General features: G+C 44.3%; 4 protein-coding genes across 4 annotated transcripts; 1 reads left to right on the top strand and 3 right to left on the bottom strand.

Annotated features, from left to right (window-relative positions):
* Positions 1-4,544: 4,544 nt before the first annotated feature.
* Positions 4,545-5,741, bottom strand: VFPPC_14070 (hypothetical protein; the record flags this gene model as incomplete). The annotated part of the gene is made up of 2 exons (XM_018291841.1): positions 4,545-4,979; positions 5,034-5,741. 2 exons carry the CDS (start codon positions 5,739-5,741, stop codon positions 4,545-4,547), a joined length of 1,143 nt encoding a protein of 380 aa, XP_018138296.1.
* A 1,794-nt stretch (positions 5,742-7,535) lies between these two features.
* On the bottom strand, positions 7,536-8,249 carry VFPPC_14071 (hypothetical protein; the record flags this gene model as incomplete). The annotated part of the gene is made up of 1 exon (XM_018291842.1): positions 7,536-8,249. The coding sequence occupies one exon, from the start codon at positions 8,247-8,249 to the stop codon at positions 7,536-7,538; it is 714 nt and encodes a 237-aa protein (XP_018138297.1).
* Positions 8,250-8,987: 738 nt separating this feature from the next.
* Positions 8,988-9,464, top strand: VFPPC_18207 (hypothetical protein; the record flags this gene model as incomplete). The annotated part of the gene is made up of 1 exon (XM_022429856.1): positions 8,988-9,464. The coding sequence occupies one exon, from the start codon at positions 8,988-8,990 to the stop codon at positions 9,462-9,464; it is 477 nt and encodes a 158-aa protein (XP_022285133.1).
* Positions 9,465-11,125: 1,661 nt separating this feature from the next.
* VFPPC_06561 (hypothetical protein) lies at positions 11,126-14,483 on the bottom strand (the record flags this gene model as incomplete). The annotated part of the gene is made up of 5 exons (XM_022428521.1): positions 11,126-11,487; positions 11,544-11,550; positions 11,624-12,612; positions 12,677-12,998; positions 14,238-14,483. The coding sequence occupies 5 exons, from the start codon at positions 14,481-14,483 to the stop codon at positions 11,126-11,128; spliced, it is 1,926 nt and encodes a 641-aa protein (XP_022284079.1).
* Positions 14,484-16,399: the final 1,916 nt, after the last annotated feature.

Raw genomic sequence — 16,399 nt, 5'->3', positions numbered from 1 at the left:
CAAACTAATATCTAAGTACGTGAAGTTCCCACTAGATGCTACTAATAAAGGCCTAAGTCTTTAAGCAAGCTGCTAAGCACCTGTAATATAGTTAACTTAACTAGGAAGGACAAGAATAAATCACCACTAACAGTACAGTTAATAAGTAGCTGCTACTAGCTAGGATATTACACCTTAGGTAATAACAAGGAAATCTTAGACTATTCGGTTTGCCTAGCTACCTCACAGTTACAGCTACTGCCTACTAAACAGAGGGCTAAGAAAAGAGTCTTAACCCCAAAGGCCTATTTATCGGATTGCAAGGAAAGTAATACTAGTAACCACACTAATTAGATAGATTTATTTCTAGAAACTAGGGATAATTTAAGCCACATATAGCACCAAGGTTACACACACTAAAATCCTAAGCATTTAGTACTACTATAATTAAAGTTATTATTAACGTCTAGTAGTATAGAAAGCAATTAGTTAACTAACCAGTTAACGTTAACTATAACCCTAAAGGCGCAAGACTAACCGTCTAAATAAATACTCTTAAAGCTCTACCGTCAAAAGAGACTGCAACCCAGCAATAATAATAAAACCTTTCGCACTAAGCAGCCGTGCAGGAAACAATAGAAAATAGATGTCTATAAAGTTAGGCGCTATCTAGCTATCTAGGGTAAGGTCTTTCTTTAATAGGAGGATAGCACAACTAGCTAGGAACTAAAAAGCAACATTCCAGATAAAGAAGCTCTAGCGAAATTCCAGGCTAAGTACTAAGGTATTAATAAAGGTATAGATATCCTAGATATTAGGGGACCTAGAGCTTAGGGTTATTAGTTTTTAGTGCATTAGGATAGCTGTCTAGATAACAAGAATCGCTAGGTAGATAAGAAATACATAAAATAAGAGCAAGTTAAGGCAATAATAAGAAAGGCAAGCGCAAACTTAACTAGAGTTATACAGAAGCCTGCTAGAAGGACCTAATATTGCTATTAGAAGTAATAGTGCTACTCTTGTGAAAATAGGAAAGAGGTAGGTAAAAGTACATTACCATAGGTAGCAGCATATAACGCGAGAGTAATATGGTAATCATGCTTAAAATTCTAGCTCTACTTTATTAAGGACTAATTATATTTTTGTTATTATGTAGTATTAGTGTGCAGATGTCTTATAATAGCTAGATATGCGTAGACCCACAAGGTAGCTTTGCCAGGCTTTCTCCCACCTCTCTTTATATCATACCAAGATGGTTAAGGCTAGCAATACTAGTTAGGCACAGTAGAGAATAGAGTGTAGAAAAAGACTTACAGACCATATTAGTAGGTAAATGCTGCCTAATTTTTAATAGCAATACTAACGCACCTATAGGAGAAGCGTTAAATATTATTATTAATCCCATCAATATTCGCTTAATACCAGCTAAGAATAACCTATATTGCTAGCAATTTAAACTAGAAAAGTCTTACTTATTTGCCAAACATCTTAGTAAACTCTCTATTAGACCTCTTATAGAACTCTGCCGGGAGGTTAGAGCATTATTTTATGCAGTGCCGCCAGCAAAGGATAGGTTAATAGGCTTTACAAAGAGAGAATTAGGCATCCATAGGGAAAAGCAGCAGAGGCCGCATATAGAGGAATCAATTGCCATGCTTAAGCTAAAGAAGAGGCTACAAAGCTATTAACAGGAACGTCGGCAGCTAAAGCACTAAAATGTGAGGCAAATGGCTTTAATTGCAAAATATAGAACTCTAATAACTAGCTTTCTCCAAGATAGCTTATTTATATCTAGCTAGTAGTAAGCACTTATATTGTATTTATAGCTAACAGCTACCTATACATATTTATATAACTATATACTAGTTACATTACACATCTATTAATAGTAATAAATAGTAAGACAATAGAGGCTTAAGCATTATTTAGGGGATATAGGTAGAGTAAGAGCGCAATATACAGGCAATTTTGTTTAATAATAACCTTTCGCTGTAAATAAATAAAGGCAAGCACATAATAATAAATAATTAGTCCATATGACTAAATTTAGCAATAACGTAGATATATAATCCATTAAATTCATTTTAATGTAAATACACTACTAATAGCTGCGCCTTTGCTAGGATCTTACAGGCCGATAATAATAGCTATATCTAAAGCACCTTAACAATACTAAAACTAGCCACTATGATATTTCGCTCTAATTATCTTAGTTCTGCCAGTTTCTTAATTACAGATCCTTTAACCCACCATATGCAAGATATACAGCGTGTATCTTATCGTTTTATTTTGTCCGTCACAACATAAGTATCACCCCGCTAGTTAAGTCCACGCTACCAGTAGCTAAATCCATAGACGTGGTATAAACGTTATATTGACTAATAATTGTAAATCTTTATAATAATAACTTCAATAAAAATACCAAAAGACGCAAGGATAACAAAGATTTATCTAAAAATCCCACAAAACTAGGGTTAAGTTATTCTGGAGGAAAGACAAAAAACCCCTCTGCCTTAACCTGTGGCTGCATTAAGGGTTATACTAGACTTATTTCTTCCAACTTCTTCTTAAGCTAGATTTAGTTCTTTATAATCTTAAACGCGTGGTAAAATTAGGCTCCTTAACTCTTCCCTACATCTATCCTCTTCGTGAAATATATACTCCAATATGTATGCTTAAAATTATGCAATATTAGCAGTTAAGAGATTACAATTAAAGTATTAAAAAATATTTATTATAACTAGCAATAAAGTTACTTAACTAAGCCCTCCTTATAGGAACAATAACGCGCAAACCTTCCTATAGAGCGTTACCACAAATTGCAGTAATCTCCTTAGCACAATAAGACAGCTTACAGCTAACAAAATATATTCGTACATTTATCACAGTTCCACTACAGTTTAGACAGTTAAGGAGGTTAAAGATGCAATACTATTATTATTAGAAGCTTAGGATAGAGCTATTGCCGCACAAGATTCTAAAGATAACAGAACTGCTACCTTACAGAAGCTAACTAGACTATAGGCCGCACTGCTATTTGTTTAGAGTTTAGTACCCCTTTAAAGAGGACGTTCTTAGTCTTCTCGCTACCTATTGCGGCGTCTATTCTATGGACTACAGCTTTCCCTTCTCGCTTGCTTGAAAGGCAATTCAAGTGAACCTCTAAATCCTACTTACTAATCTCTTATTGCATTTTGCGAAGGTAGTCTAATTAGTTTTATTTAATAAGGTTAAAAATAACGTCTCACCAAGAAAAAAGCGAGGTGATAAGCTGCCTGTTTAACAGCAGATTGTATTATTTCTAATAGTTATAGAGATTTCCTTACCAAGTTAAGAGTCTTTATTATAGCACCTAAGGTGTATAATATCTAGTATTGCTAGAATCTTATTAACCTATTGTGCCTATGGTTAATCTTAAAGCAGCAAACAATTAAATGTGTTCTATTTGGACAAACCTAGCCTGGCCCTTTACTAATGTTTCTTGCTTTGCATTTATGCAGTTTTATAGATATAGGTCAACCGGAGTACGGCTTTTTATGCCGGAATAGTTTATTTATTGCTTACTTATAAAGCTAATTTAAAGCTTAGAGCAAACAACTTATATTAATATTATTGCTGCCTTAACTTAATCCTAGTTATAGAGAAAGGGCATTTGTCCTAGCGATTGCTTGGCTGTAGACCCTAAGTAAGCAACCTTAATACACTAGAATACTAGGATAATTATAATACCTACAGACACCTGGTAACTAGTAGCGTGGCCAGCAGCTATAAGACCGTCGCGACTTTAACGTTTAGGCGGGAAAGTAAAGTTAAGCTCTCAGCCCAAGCCAAGTAATTTAACAATTTCCTCAGCTACACCTACATTAGCACCAGCCTAATGCTTATTTCATAAGTTAATTTAATTAGCAAACATTCCCCTTAGCATCACTTTAGATGTTCTAGACAACCCATTCTAGCGCTACTGCTATATTACCGCTATAGCTGCCAACGTCTTGCATTAGAATCTATTTATTAGGATCTAGTTAATCTTGCTAGCAAGCTATTTAACACTATTCCACCCTATAGAAGTCATAGAAACAGCAAGTAGTTTTCTTCAGACAAAATAACAAGTTCTATAGATTATCTACATATAGCTTCTTGCAAGATTACAACCCCTCAGTACACATCGTGCATCCTAAATAACAGATTATCGCCTAATCCTAAGCTTTAGCCTCACCATCCTAAATCTCTATAGGGCAGTACGTTCTTTAATATCTCCACAGGACAACCAATCTCCTCTTTATTTATCACAGTCTTCCTTCCTCGGATTACAATACATTATAAGACCAACCCAAGGTGTTAGGTACCTCCAAACATCTTAAAAGATAAGGCATGCAGCACACGCATCCACCTTTCGAAGGAACTAAGAATCACACGAGCAGATCCTACTATATGAATATTATTGTACTATCGTACTACTATACTACGAAGTATATTTTTTTGGCATAAAGTAGGTAGTACACTTCTTTGCCGAAGTATACTTACTATTCATATAGGCAAGTATGAAGCACTATGCGTTTCCATATCTAGGGCATAGGACCATGAATAATCTCGAAGTTGTCGAAAGTAGCACCTGTCTTCCACACTCTGGCGCCAACCAAGCCAGAGGTAAAGCTATTATCGACGACTACAATCTTTAGCGTGGTCATGTCGTCCACCCACACGACTAGCGAGTCTTTAAAAGCGAGGATGCGGATATGATGCATATTATCGGCAGATATATCAGCCGCAGCGCTCTGTAGCAACGTCCAGCCAAAATCTGCTTTTCTAAGCATCAATAATCCTGGTAGAATACCAACGTAATAGCCCTGGTAGTTATTCACGCTGACCTGCAGGTTGCTGGCGCGGAAGATAACGCCGGCATTGCCGCCAGTAGCGCCGTTGATTTGGACGTCAACATCCATGGTGAAATCACCAAAAATGGTATTGAGGGTGGCCTTGCCGCTTTCCACGTTGCTTGCCTGTAAGACTCTGGTGCGAGCGTTAAAACCGCCGTCGGCAATGCTCTAACCTACCATATTGACGTTGAAAGGGTCATAAACCGCGGAGAAGATGCGAATGTTCCTGTATGATGCGCCTGTGTGATACACACGTACTCCACAACTTCCTGATTGGAAGCTTCCATCCTTTACGGTGATTTTCGTATTTGCACGGCTATCGAGGCTAATAACGATGTTGTCGTCCATAGCCTCGACATACATGCGGTATGATTTTCCGGGCTGGATGCTAACTGAGGCTCTTCCAAGCTTACTCCAATTGTTGTCAGCCCGGCCGAGGACTACGTATCCGCCATCACTAGCACTGAGGCCAACGTAGTAGCCGCGATAGGAGTCCGGGCCATCTCCAATGCTAGAGGCACGGAATATCAATCCAGCATTACCGTTGTTAGTGGACAAGGTCATGTCAGCTGCCATGACAAAGTCGTTCATCTCGGCACTGACATACGCCTTCCCAATGTTCACATTCTGAGCAACCATGACCTTTGATTCGGCAGAAAAGGTGCCATTAACAACATTCCAGCCAGCCATGTTGCCCCTCTGAAAGTCATACGCGTCAATAACGCCGACGCATGCATACGTGTCTGCCCACAAGCCAGAGCAGGAACTGCCCACCTTAGTGTTCCAGCTGGCAAGGTCTTTGGTAGAAATCCCATTCAGCCTAGCAAGATTGTCACAGACTTGGTTTTTCTGCACATAGTAGAAGGCATTGCAAGTATCTACCATGCCTGGCTATACGGGTAACAGCGTCTGGATACCATTATCCGGCTTGGTAGTGGAAGGCTAGCGTCCGATGATGTTGACGCATGCGTAGACATTGGCCCAAACGCCACACTTTGCGCTGTTGCCACCGTTCCAGCTGGCAAAATCTTGGATGCTAAGGCCATTCTTGTCGGCAATGCCTTGACATGTTTCGCCAGTATTCACAAAGTAGAACTTATTACAATTGTCCACCATGCCAGGTTAAGTAGGGGTGGGGGTGGTAATGCCTGCAGGAACAGGTATTAGTATTTATATTGTTGTTCGAACTTATACTGAGAAGAAAAAGGTCGGAACTACTTTACCGTTTCCAGGGTTCGAGGTGGTGGTGGCTGGGATGGTAGTGATGGGAGTTATTTTGGTCGACGTGGTTGACGTAGTTATCGTGTTGGTAGGTTCGCCATATGCCTCAACACAGTATGAGTGGCCAACAAGAAGTTTTCCGCAGTCCGGTGTGATGGATGGATTCTGTTGGCAAATATCATAAGCTTCAATGTCTGTCTATTTGCACAGATGGGACTGCCAACGTACCCATCGCAGAAAGTCTTGCATCGTACAGCCCTGACTTGCGGGAACGTCTTTACAAGACATGGCATGTGTATTATTATTGTTAAACCAGAATGTACAATACTTGGATGTGTTGGGGTCGTAGGGTAGATTGGGTGAGGATCCTGGCGAATACGCCAACACGAGGGGAAGCCAGGCAGCCGAGGAAATGAGTGTCTTGAAAATCATGGCCGGCGGTTGGATTGGGAAAGGAAAGATATCTGCTCTGTGCGATTTTGTTTGCAACGACAAGACTAGTTACGACAGAGGTGGCAGGGTTATAACAACGCGCTGCAGATACACGAGCTCTTTAAAGAGGAAGCCTGTAATACATAAAGACATGTCAACAACATATTTTATTTCTGTCCATATGTACCCAACAGTTGTTGTAAGCCACACCGTAAAACTCTTAAATCACCACCAAAGATAATGCAGCAAAGCGGACGGTATGTATTATCGCCAAGATATCAGCCGATGTACCTCGAAGTACTATATACTTGGAGATTTAGATGCTTAAAGAGACCGAGGCTGTATGACAGGGGAAAATAGAATAAAGTTCTATTCTGTATGTCTAATGTGATTTTAACCCTGTTGTAGAATATGTGGTTGGCTTTGGTGTTGGTTGTCCTGATAAGCCTCCATTTCAGCACCAATGACGGCCAATAGAAAACACGTCCCGAATGACATATCTCGCGTATGCTTTGCTGGACCGTTCTGGACTCGGTTGCTGCCTTCCTCAGAGGCAACGGGTGCGACTAGATGCATGAAATCCTTTCACGTGTGATGAATGAAATGCAAGCAAACTGTTCAAGAAAGACGGCACGGACATGCCCTCTTTGGGACAACGCGGTCTCTTTCCGGCCTGTCAGGTTTTCAATGAAGCTGCCACTGCTGATGCTGTACCTGCATTTAACAAAGCAAGTGCATCAATGTGTTGACGCATCTCTAGTACCTCTAGTCGGGTGGCTTGTCCTTGCATGATTTCTACTTCTCTGTGGTTTATTATTAATTCTTTTACTTCAACCTATCCCAATATTCGTGCCAGCACTGCATCAGGAAGGGCTCAATAATAAGAACACCGTGTGCCCCGAACAAAACACCATACATGACTCAAGAAAAGAGGTTCAATTTAGAGCATCACGGCCCGTCTTTCGCTACCTAACTCTACAGCTATAGGTTATAATATGGCTGTATTATACAGCAACCAACAGTCCATCACCACGCGATAACACCAGCCACCCATCTAACAGCTGTAGCTAGCAAGACGGCAGGCTTGGTCGGAAATTGCTCGCCCTGCCGCCCAGTCGTCCCGCTTTTTTCTGCTGGACAACTAAATGTCGGGCTAACGAACGGGTTCCCACATTTCGTCTTGGTGTAGGCCGCCCCCAGCGACGATGAGATGCTCGTGGCCACGGCCGACTCCATCTTGATGGCACAGGGGTTGCTCCTTTTGGGAAAGGGAGTATCCGGTGAAAGGAGAGCGCACTGGTACTGTGGATCGATCTCCCTGCCTTGGGAGTCCTCGCCGTGAGATTTCGGCTGAGTGCCTGTGATATTGAATCGGGCGCTTCTTGTGTTTGAGCAGTTTGCATGTTGGGCTGCGGCGAAGTCGGCCTTCTGTGACCCTTTTTTCGTTGTGAAGGAGGAAACAATTTGGCCACCGAATGCCGCGTCGTCGTTCTCGTAGTATATAACTTTGCTGCAATTATGTGCCCTTAGGTCCCAGTTAATCCAAAAGGAGTCCTCCGTGTTGAAAATACTCGAGTAAGTGTAGGCATAGTAAACGTCCTTGCCAGTTAAGTTGGCTGGAATGAGCGCTAGCTTTTGATCGTCACCAATCTTCCGGTCAAAGTTGAACATTTCGGTAAAGATGGAAGCGTCTAGCGTCGCGGCCAGATGGGCGTTCTGAATGGCCCAGACGAAGGGCATCATGTCCGTAGGTTCGTAGATGCTGTCATTTTTGGGAAGATTAAGTCGATCTCCACAATGCCACTCAGCGAGACTTGGGCCAGGCCGATGCTTTGAAAGAGAAATGACCAGGCGAGAAAATGGAGAAACCGACAATGGATAGACATGTTGAGTTTGGCTTCACTTGCGCAACATGAAGAAGGAAATAGAAGAAAGAAAGGATAGCAAACGAAGGAGGTTGATGTTCGGGGTACGATCTTGCGTGGGCGCGCGGCTGCTGTTGTTGGATTGGTGTGTTGTAGGACCCTGGTATGATGTCAGAAATCACTGTGGCGCTGGGCCGCTTTGACGAGGCTGCTCCTGTCCGTTTCCGCTTAACAGATGCGAATCAAGATTGTAGTTTCCATGAACCTAGTACATCTGTCTGTTATGGGAAAGTATACTCCACTCTGCTGAGAACGAAACTATGTGTTGGCTCTCAACCTTGCCGACTTGCCCATGCAAGTTGTTGTGCCGCTTGTCTTGTATCAAATGGACCTATATAAGTAGGCTTGTCCTAGCAAGTTAGCGAGACTTCTCACTTCCAATATCGTTAATATCGTGAGAACTCCTGGAAAGATAATTTCTCCTTCTTCGCACCTTTCTCTCTTAATCTATCTTTTGTTCCACAATACCGAAAAGAAACAAAGAAAGAAAAGCAATAACCCTTCTCCTCACTAACATCCACTTTCATTAACTGTCTGCAGTCACTCGACTACCATGCTTCTGCCCATTGGGGCCATGGGAATGGTCCTCCGAAGCATTAGTCTCTTGGCCATAACCCGGGTGGCGGCCGCATATATGTCTGGTAAACTGGCAGTCAGCCCTTCTTATAACGGCAGAGATGCCTGCCCATATCGTTGCGTCGACTCTGGGCCCATGAGCGGCAACTGGTCCGTCTACCACAACTTGGATCAGCTACTTTCCTGCAAGGAAAACATGTTCTATGACTTTTCTCTGCACGATCCAGTCGATGATCCCAATACCCTCCACCGCATCTATGCTTGCACCACCTACGGCCCTGACTGGCTAGATTTACCTGCACAGGCGCCCAAGTTAGCATCCACCGATTCTGTGAATGCCACTTTTACCGTGGGTTGGTGGCCTCAACAGGGTGCCATGGCAGCGTCGCTCCCAAAGCTTCTGATTTCACACGTATCGACGGCAAAACTACATCTTGACAGATTGTGTAAGTAATGGTTGTGCAAACAGCTGAAATATGATTACATTTCTTGTACATAAAATGTTCTATTATGCCTAATTCCATACAAAATCATGATGATAAAACAACGTTTCGGCACTTTATGAAAATGGAAGACAGAATTGTTCACCCCAGGGTCCAAGACCCAAATATTGCCTCACAGAGAGTCGATCATGCCCTTGGGCAGAAATTTTATTCTAGATTTGAACGATAGTGTTTAAAGTCTCTGTTTTAAAGGCATTAGTTGAAAATTCATTTCCAAACCCAGAGTAATGGTGTCTCTCGCAAACCCACTTGTGCTGGTTGTAGTCATGTGGAAAAGTTAGTACCCCAGACGCTTTTAGGACTCACAACTACCATCGAGAACAGGCCGCAAGAGACTCTTTCCATATGGCCGTAATCACCTCGGGAACAAAATTCATTGGAGCTACAGTGTATCTTGCTTGAAAGCTACGCATACGCCTCATCCTCATCTCCACTGCAGTCTTATCCTTTTACTAAACATTGACAGATTTCAGCTGAAATGACTTTTCTTTTGTTAAAGCCTCACATTAGAGACCGGAAGCCAGCAATGCTCCTGGTGAATTGCCCTTTGCCAGCACATATCGGGTGGCTGGGGCATCTTTCTGGCAGGACGCCTTTGCACCAACGGCTTCTCAGCCGCTCATTGTGTATGTAACGTCGCTCTAGGAGTTATGGTTCAGTTACATACGGAGTGCTCCGTAGTATCCGTCACAATATCATGTCTCACCGTCAAATATTAAATTTGTCTCACTTTAACTACCGGTTCGTCTCATACGAGCTGACACTGGTACGTATGGATGAAAAGACTGCATAGCTTTCTTTGTGCCTGTTTTTCGGGGACGAATTTCGATCGATTGTTTCACACAGCTTCTTTGGCTTAATTCCCTTGTTGTTACATACCACATTCGTCATGCCCGCAAATCCTGCTATCACAGTCACACCCGCGAGAGCAACTCGCCCGGGCGGCTTGTGGCTTCACTGAGTGGTGATGCCAACCACGGAAGAAAAGTTGTGCTACGTGACTATCATCACACATATTTGCACGCACTGTCCAATGAGAAACCATAAGACCTCCCATTGCAGTTGTCATTGAGCAAGGTTGGAACTGCCGGCATGATGGCGCTAGGCGTCCTTGGGGGCCATGCAGGTCGTGGCTAGATGCCTTGGCAGTGCGATCTTGCGCCGCAGCTAATGAACACTGATGGATCGATGCCCAGATGACGGCAGACAGCTTCTATGGTGCCGAATGGGTTGTTGAGCCAATACCTGGTAGGAGGAGGCGCCCTTACATTACATGCTACTCGGCCAGCACATACCTAAACAAATGAACCCCTGAAAGCGGAGTTAACTCCTCACATTCTTGTCTCAAACAACCGAGCCAAATATTGAGAGAGCCACTGGGCGGGATGAGACTCCTGCAAAGCTGCAGTATCGGCTGCTGCAGTCAAAAAGAGAAGGCGAGCTGAAATCATTGCATGCGGCTCATCAGTCTCAATATATCCCAGTAGCATCCCATCCGTTGGCAAATCACTATTTTCTTTTCGTTGATGTAGTTCGTAGGCAAGGGTACATTCAGGAATTAAGGTAGCTGTAGAAAATGAAGTACTAAGTAGGTATTTGTACGGAACACACTTTAGACGGGATTAGGTGCCGGTAGAGGCAAAGGTCCTTCACCAATCTCCTCAATCCTATTGCCAAGAATTTGAGCCTGTCCTCCTGTCGTCCGCTCGACATCACTGATCCCAACGGCGGGCTGGGTTAGACGCATACTACGTAGGAACCTATGAAACCAATTCCCCAATTTTCTCACTCGTCTAAGCTCAGGAATCCAGTGCCCGCCATTGTACCAGGAAATAAACCTGTACAAGGCGGAGAGCAACTCTTTGTACAGAGTCACGAAGAGCATGAATCCACCGACGAACAGTGCAATCAGCTGACCAGTAGAGTTGAACAGAGGTGGCAATGTGAGGTGATTTACCTGAATTGTCATCTCCACTACGACGATAGTGTAGATGAGAATCAAGATCAGCGAACATCCCAACTCGTTATACCTGATTCCTATGTTTTTGAGCACTTCCTCTTTACTTAGCGTCTTGGTCGGCTCGGTATAGCGGTCATACTACTTGTGTACCTCCTGCATATACAATGCTCCGTAGAGCAGGACCTGAAGATGGTGTCCCCCATGTCGCGGGGCAAGCACCGCCATCGTGTTGCATTCTGGTTGAGTAGTTCGGCCATCAGAAGCACGCTGAGTGGCTTGCATTGCTTGTATTCCTTTTTCTTTGGCTGCCTCCTCGGCCATGTCATCGAATAATTGGACCACCGCAAGGACGAGGAATATGACACCGCAAACGAAGGCAATCAGACAAAGGATCACGGCGATGACGCCTATGACCTTGAGGCAGATGGCAAAAGCATGGTTGTACACACTTATAGGAGCGAAAAAGAAAAGGAGTTTGACGTCACAGCCTTGCCTAGCCCCACGATCGACGCCGATGAAGAATAGCCAAGGTGCGAGGGAACAGAACCCCGCATATGTGATCAAGATGACGCCTGCGGATGCCCTATCGACAAGTCCAAGCTTGTTTATATATATGGTTGTAACAGCCGCAAATTTAATGAGCTGGTTCGTCTCCTGCTCTTCTCTGGCAACCGCTGCAAGTGCTTCCGTTGCGGTTGTTGTGTGCTGTGTGTCGGGAAACACCCGTGCCAGAGCCTCGAGGTGATGCGTTTCTAACCCCATTTCGTTGACTCTCCGCCGGAGATCTTCAAGTTCTTCCGGTATATGTCTAGCCAGTGTGTCTATCTGTGGCTCGAGGAGCCTCAGCTGACCGCCGCCATCACTTGGGATATGGCTCGCTCCTTCTGCGGGATGATCAGAAGGTTCCGTGACGGCTGAGTCGTAAAGTTGAGCTGCCTTTACGAATCGCTCTACCAGGTGTTTGACGCTTTGTTGTCGAGCCCTTGTATCGCTCATGATGAGCTGTACTGCGTAGATTATATTGCCTATGGCGTGGACAAACGCCTCCTGATACCTGCTGATAACTGCGTCGCGTCTTGGTATGAGTTCCTGGACGTAGCTCTCATTCAACCATTTTCGCTCTCTCGCCTCATGATCGGCTATAGCTCCTATAAATACAGGGAGCGCAAAAAAAAAAAAACGGCATTATAAAGATAAGGTTACCCACAATGGACCAGTCCATGATGACAAGAGTATCTGCTGTGGAGTTGATACAGAGACTGACGAACGTTGCGGTGGCGAGGAGGACAAATCCCGCCAGCCAACCGACAAAACGTTTATCGAATTTCCCGAAGATGACAATAACGGCCGCAGCGTACTGGAAATAGAAGCCAAACCGTATACCAATCCCATACAGGTCCGGGTCACCGGACAGGTAGCAGGGTTTGACGGACGGTAGTGCCGGCACTCCCACAGGAGCGAATTGCGTGGCTGAAGACGATTGAGAGTTCCCCATGACTTCTGGTCGAATGAGAGACAAATTGGACTACCGGGTATGATGTGAACTTTGTAAACTTTCCTGGTATATTAAGCAGCAGTATTTTTGGACAGAAAACAATTGTTCAAGACGGACGAAACACCACCCTAGTACCAAGAAACTGTAGTATCTAGGCAGACCCAGCCTTATCAGAAATTATGATCTGGCTATTTTATGTCCCAGGGCCTGTTGAACACGTCCTCAGACTCTTCACAATGACAGCAACTGTAAGTGGCCTGATACCGAATATCCCTTCCACAAACAAGGCTGAGATTTCATAAGCCACCGCGAGCAGTCGTGTTCCCATATTATTGACACATAGGGCTGCATTGCAGATTACTACCGTAATCTTTTCTCATCACATTAACTGAAGCTGTTCTCGGGCGGATGTGAGGCGTGCGTTGGGGGAAATTGAGCTGAAAGACACGACAAGATCGTCGAGACTGTGATTCAAGGACACGACAGCTGATGAGCGCCAAATATTGAGATCATGTAGCCACAACCAAGAACTTTTGAGCATCTCTCTCTATCTCACTTTGTTGCGCAGAGGGTCTACACAATTATGTTTCACATAACTCAAAGCCTCCATGGGGGGAAGGGGGAAGAGGCGCTGACAGCCTGACAGCATGACCGACATGTCCCCATCCTCTAGAGGTTTGTGCCTCTCACAATGAGTTACTTCCGAAGCTTCCCCCCAGTTCTCTTTTCTCATATCCATATCGTTCTTCTGAGAACAGTGTGTGAGGCTCGACCTTGTTAAATTCAACTCTTTGCAATATGGCACAACCAACATCTCAGGCCCAGAAGGTCTTCAGATGGTCCAATCCAAGTGTTGCTCATGTGCATCTCGTGGGAAGACAATCAGGATATAATCCTCAGCATTCATCCTGCGGGGTTGGTACAACTTGTGACAGCGCATGCGGAAATGAGTTCGTAGCTTGCAATGCCAGCACATCTCTGGCACTGTTCTGCTATAGTCCAACCCGAGGGCAGACTTGCTGCGACAACGGAGACGGCCGTAGGTGACTCTGGATTCCCGATTCTTGATTCAAATACTCTACTGATATCATTCCCATACAGGGGCATGCGATGCCGGTTATTACTGTGCACGAGATGCCTCCAGCAAAATTTGGTGCTGCGAAACTGTAAGTGGGCTCTTCAGGAATAAGCGTTTACAATGAGACTGAGTTCTTAGCAATACAATCTTTCTCAATGCGCCTCCATATACCAAGTTTCGACTCTTCTTACCGGTCCGCCATCAACCTCTACGATGGGCAGAACAACATCAAGTGATCCAAGTTCATTGTTGACAACCTCCGGTGCAATCTCAACTACTCCAGCACCAGCAGCGATCACACAACAAAATACTTCGGCTATCTCGAATCCCACAGGAGACTTGAATGCAACCATCAGCGCTATACCTACCCAGGTGCCTCTGTCAGAGGCAGCCGCTTTACATGGTGCCTCCTTGAAGACAGTCGTAGTGCTGAGCATGCTTGTCTTTCGGCTTTGGAGTTTTTGAGGAGATATGTGGCGAATTCGTTCCGAAGCGCTGTCCACTTTACCAGAAAGTGTGTTTTAGAAGCATGAGTGGTGACTGCCTGTTTATGGCATCGATGGCGACCTAATTGCGAAAGGGGGTGGATGAACGTCGCCGAACGCGATACTCATATTTCTATACTCTTAATCTTGGCCCTATTCTAATGTTCTTGCAATGTAGGCTATCAAATAAATACGAACATCAATATGTAACTTCATTCTTGGCTCTCAGCTCAGATGAACCAACACAGAACCCAATGACTCGTGGCTTAGTTAACTCTGCACAATATGATGTATTGGAACAACTGCTAAACTTGCAATAGTTGATGAATCCAAAAAACAACTCTAATTGGCTAATATCAGGTAGAGGAAAATAGCAACGACCTCTTTTGTGAAGTGTAGCAATTTTGTATATTACAAGACCCGTTAACCCCATCAAACACCCCTTTCAATAAATTTCTTAAGCTCATCAGCTTACTTTTGGAATTGGCTTTGGATTTTACCCTTAAGACGCAAAATATTATTTGCCCCTGTCCCGTATTGCGTTTGCTAGTGCGTATATCTCACTCTGCCACCTCCGAATGGCATAGTTTACGCTTCATGTTCCGTGTTAGTCCAGGCGAAGAAGTGAGGCCGCTGCATGTAGCTAGTGACGTCGTTACCAACGCTGGTTGTTCCAGGTACGATGCCAGTTGAGGTGAAGCTAATCTTGAGTCCAGGGGCGTACACGCAAGCAAGCTGGGGTGCAGACGTTATCGGGCAGGGTTGCATTGGTGAAAAAGGTGTTCCACTCATGGTAATTGCGGAAATCAAGGATAGCGTTCGAGACTTGGGAGACAGAGCCCTGAATAATGGACTCTCCACAAACTATAAAAATGGCACCTTTCAAACCGTAGGTTGGCGTTGGCAAGATACTTCCATTGCAAACTATGTCATTATAGGGTGGCTGATGATCTGCCTCTTGGGCTCGGGAGGAAGTAACATAGCAAAGCAGCAAGCAGCCACATAGAAGGCGCCATTTCTTGCAATTCGAACCTCCCAAGAAAGAGGTGTAAGAGGGTGATGGAGAATTCAAGTATTGATCAAGCGCAAGTATGGTAAAGGGAGTACCTATGGACATGCAGAAAACATTGCATCTAAAGTGAAAAGCTGCTGTTGAATAACGCCTCACAGAAGAACATATCTAATTCCTCTTATACCAGGCTCGATCCGAAGATGAGAGATCGCCTAGGTAATTAAACCGGAATATGCAATGAGAACCAGGATATGCCGTTGCCACTTGACGTATGAGCCGCGTGGATATTGAAATGAAGCGAGACTTGAGATGAGCGCGAGCTGGGTACATTGCTTGGGCAGAGTTCGGCTCCATCCGTGGACGGAAGGTCTCCATGTCTGGGTTGCCATCATACCGTGGCATCACGGTCCAATCTCTACTTCATACACCCACGCCCACGTCTCACAAGCCCTCCCGAGCCTGGTTGCCGACATGGACACGACTATGGCCTGGGCTCATGCACCGTTTGATTCCTCCAAACTTTCAGGTTTGGAGCTATGGCAGTGCGGAGTAAACTTTATATCAAAATGTTACATTAGACGGTGCACGGAGCGCCAAGTATCTGTTCTCTGTGCTCTGAATCCCTTCATTAGCAATTTCGATCTCGTTGTAGCTCCTCCACGACCAACATGAAAAGGATGCTCAACTTATTTCTTCTCTGTTTGATTAGGATTCGATTCCCCTCATGCACGAGCCAACATGAGAAGAACACGTTGGCTCTTGAAAATCGGCAATGCGCAAGCATGAAGGCCATCCCTTCCCATCTCCATCTTATGCTACGCACCATATGCGCCCAGAATCCAATCCACCACACTCG

Source organism: Pochonia chlamydosporia (assembly GCF_001653235.2).
Source record: "Pochonia chlamydosporia 170 chromosome Unknown PCv3seq00008, whole genome shotgun sequence".
Taxonomy (NCBI): Eukaryota; Fungi; Ascomycota; class Sordariomycetes; order Hypocreales; family Clavicipitaceae; genus Pochonia; species Pochonia chlamydosporia.
This window is presented reverse-complemented; position numbering and strand designations above follow the sequence as displayed.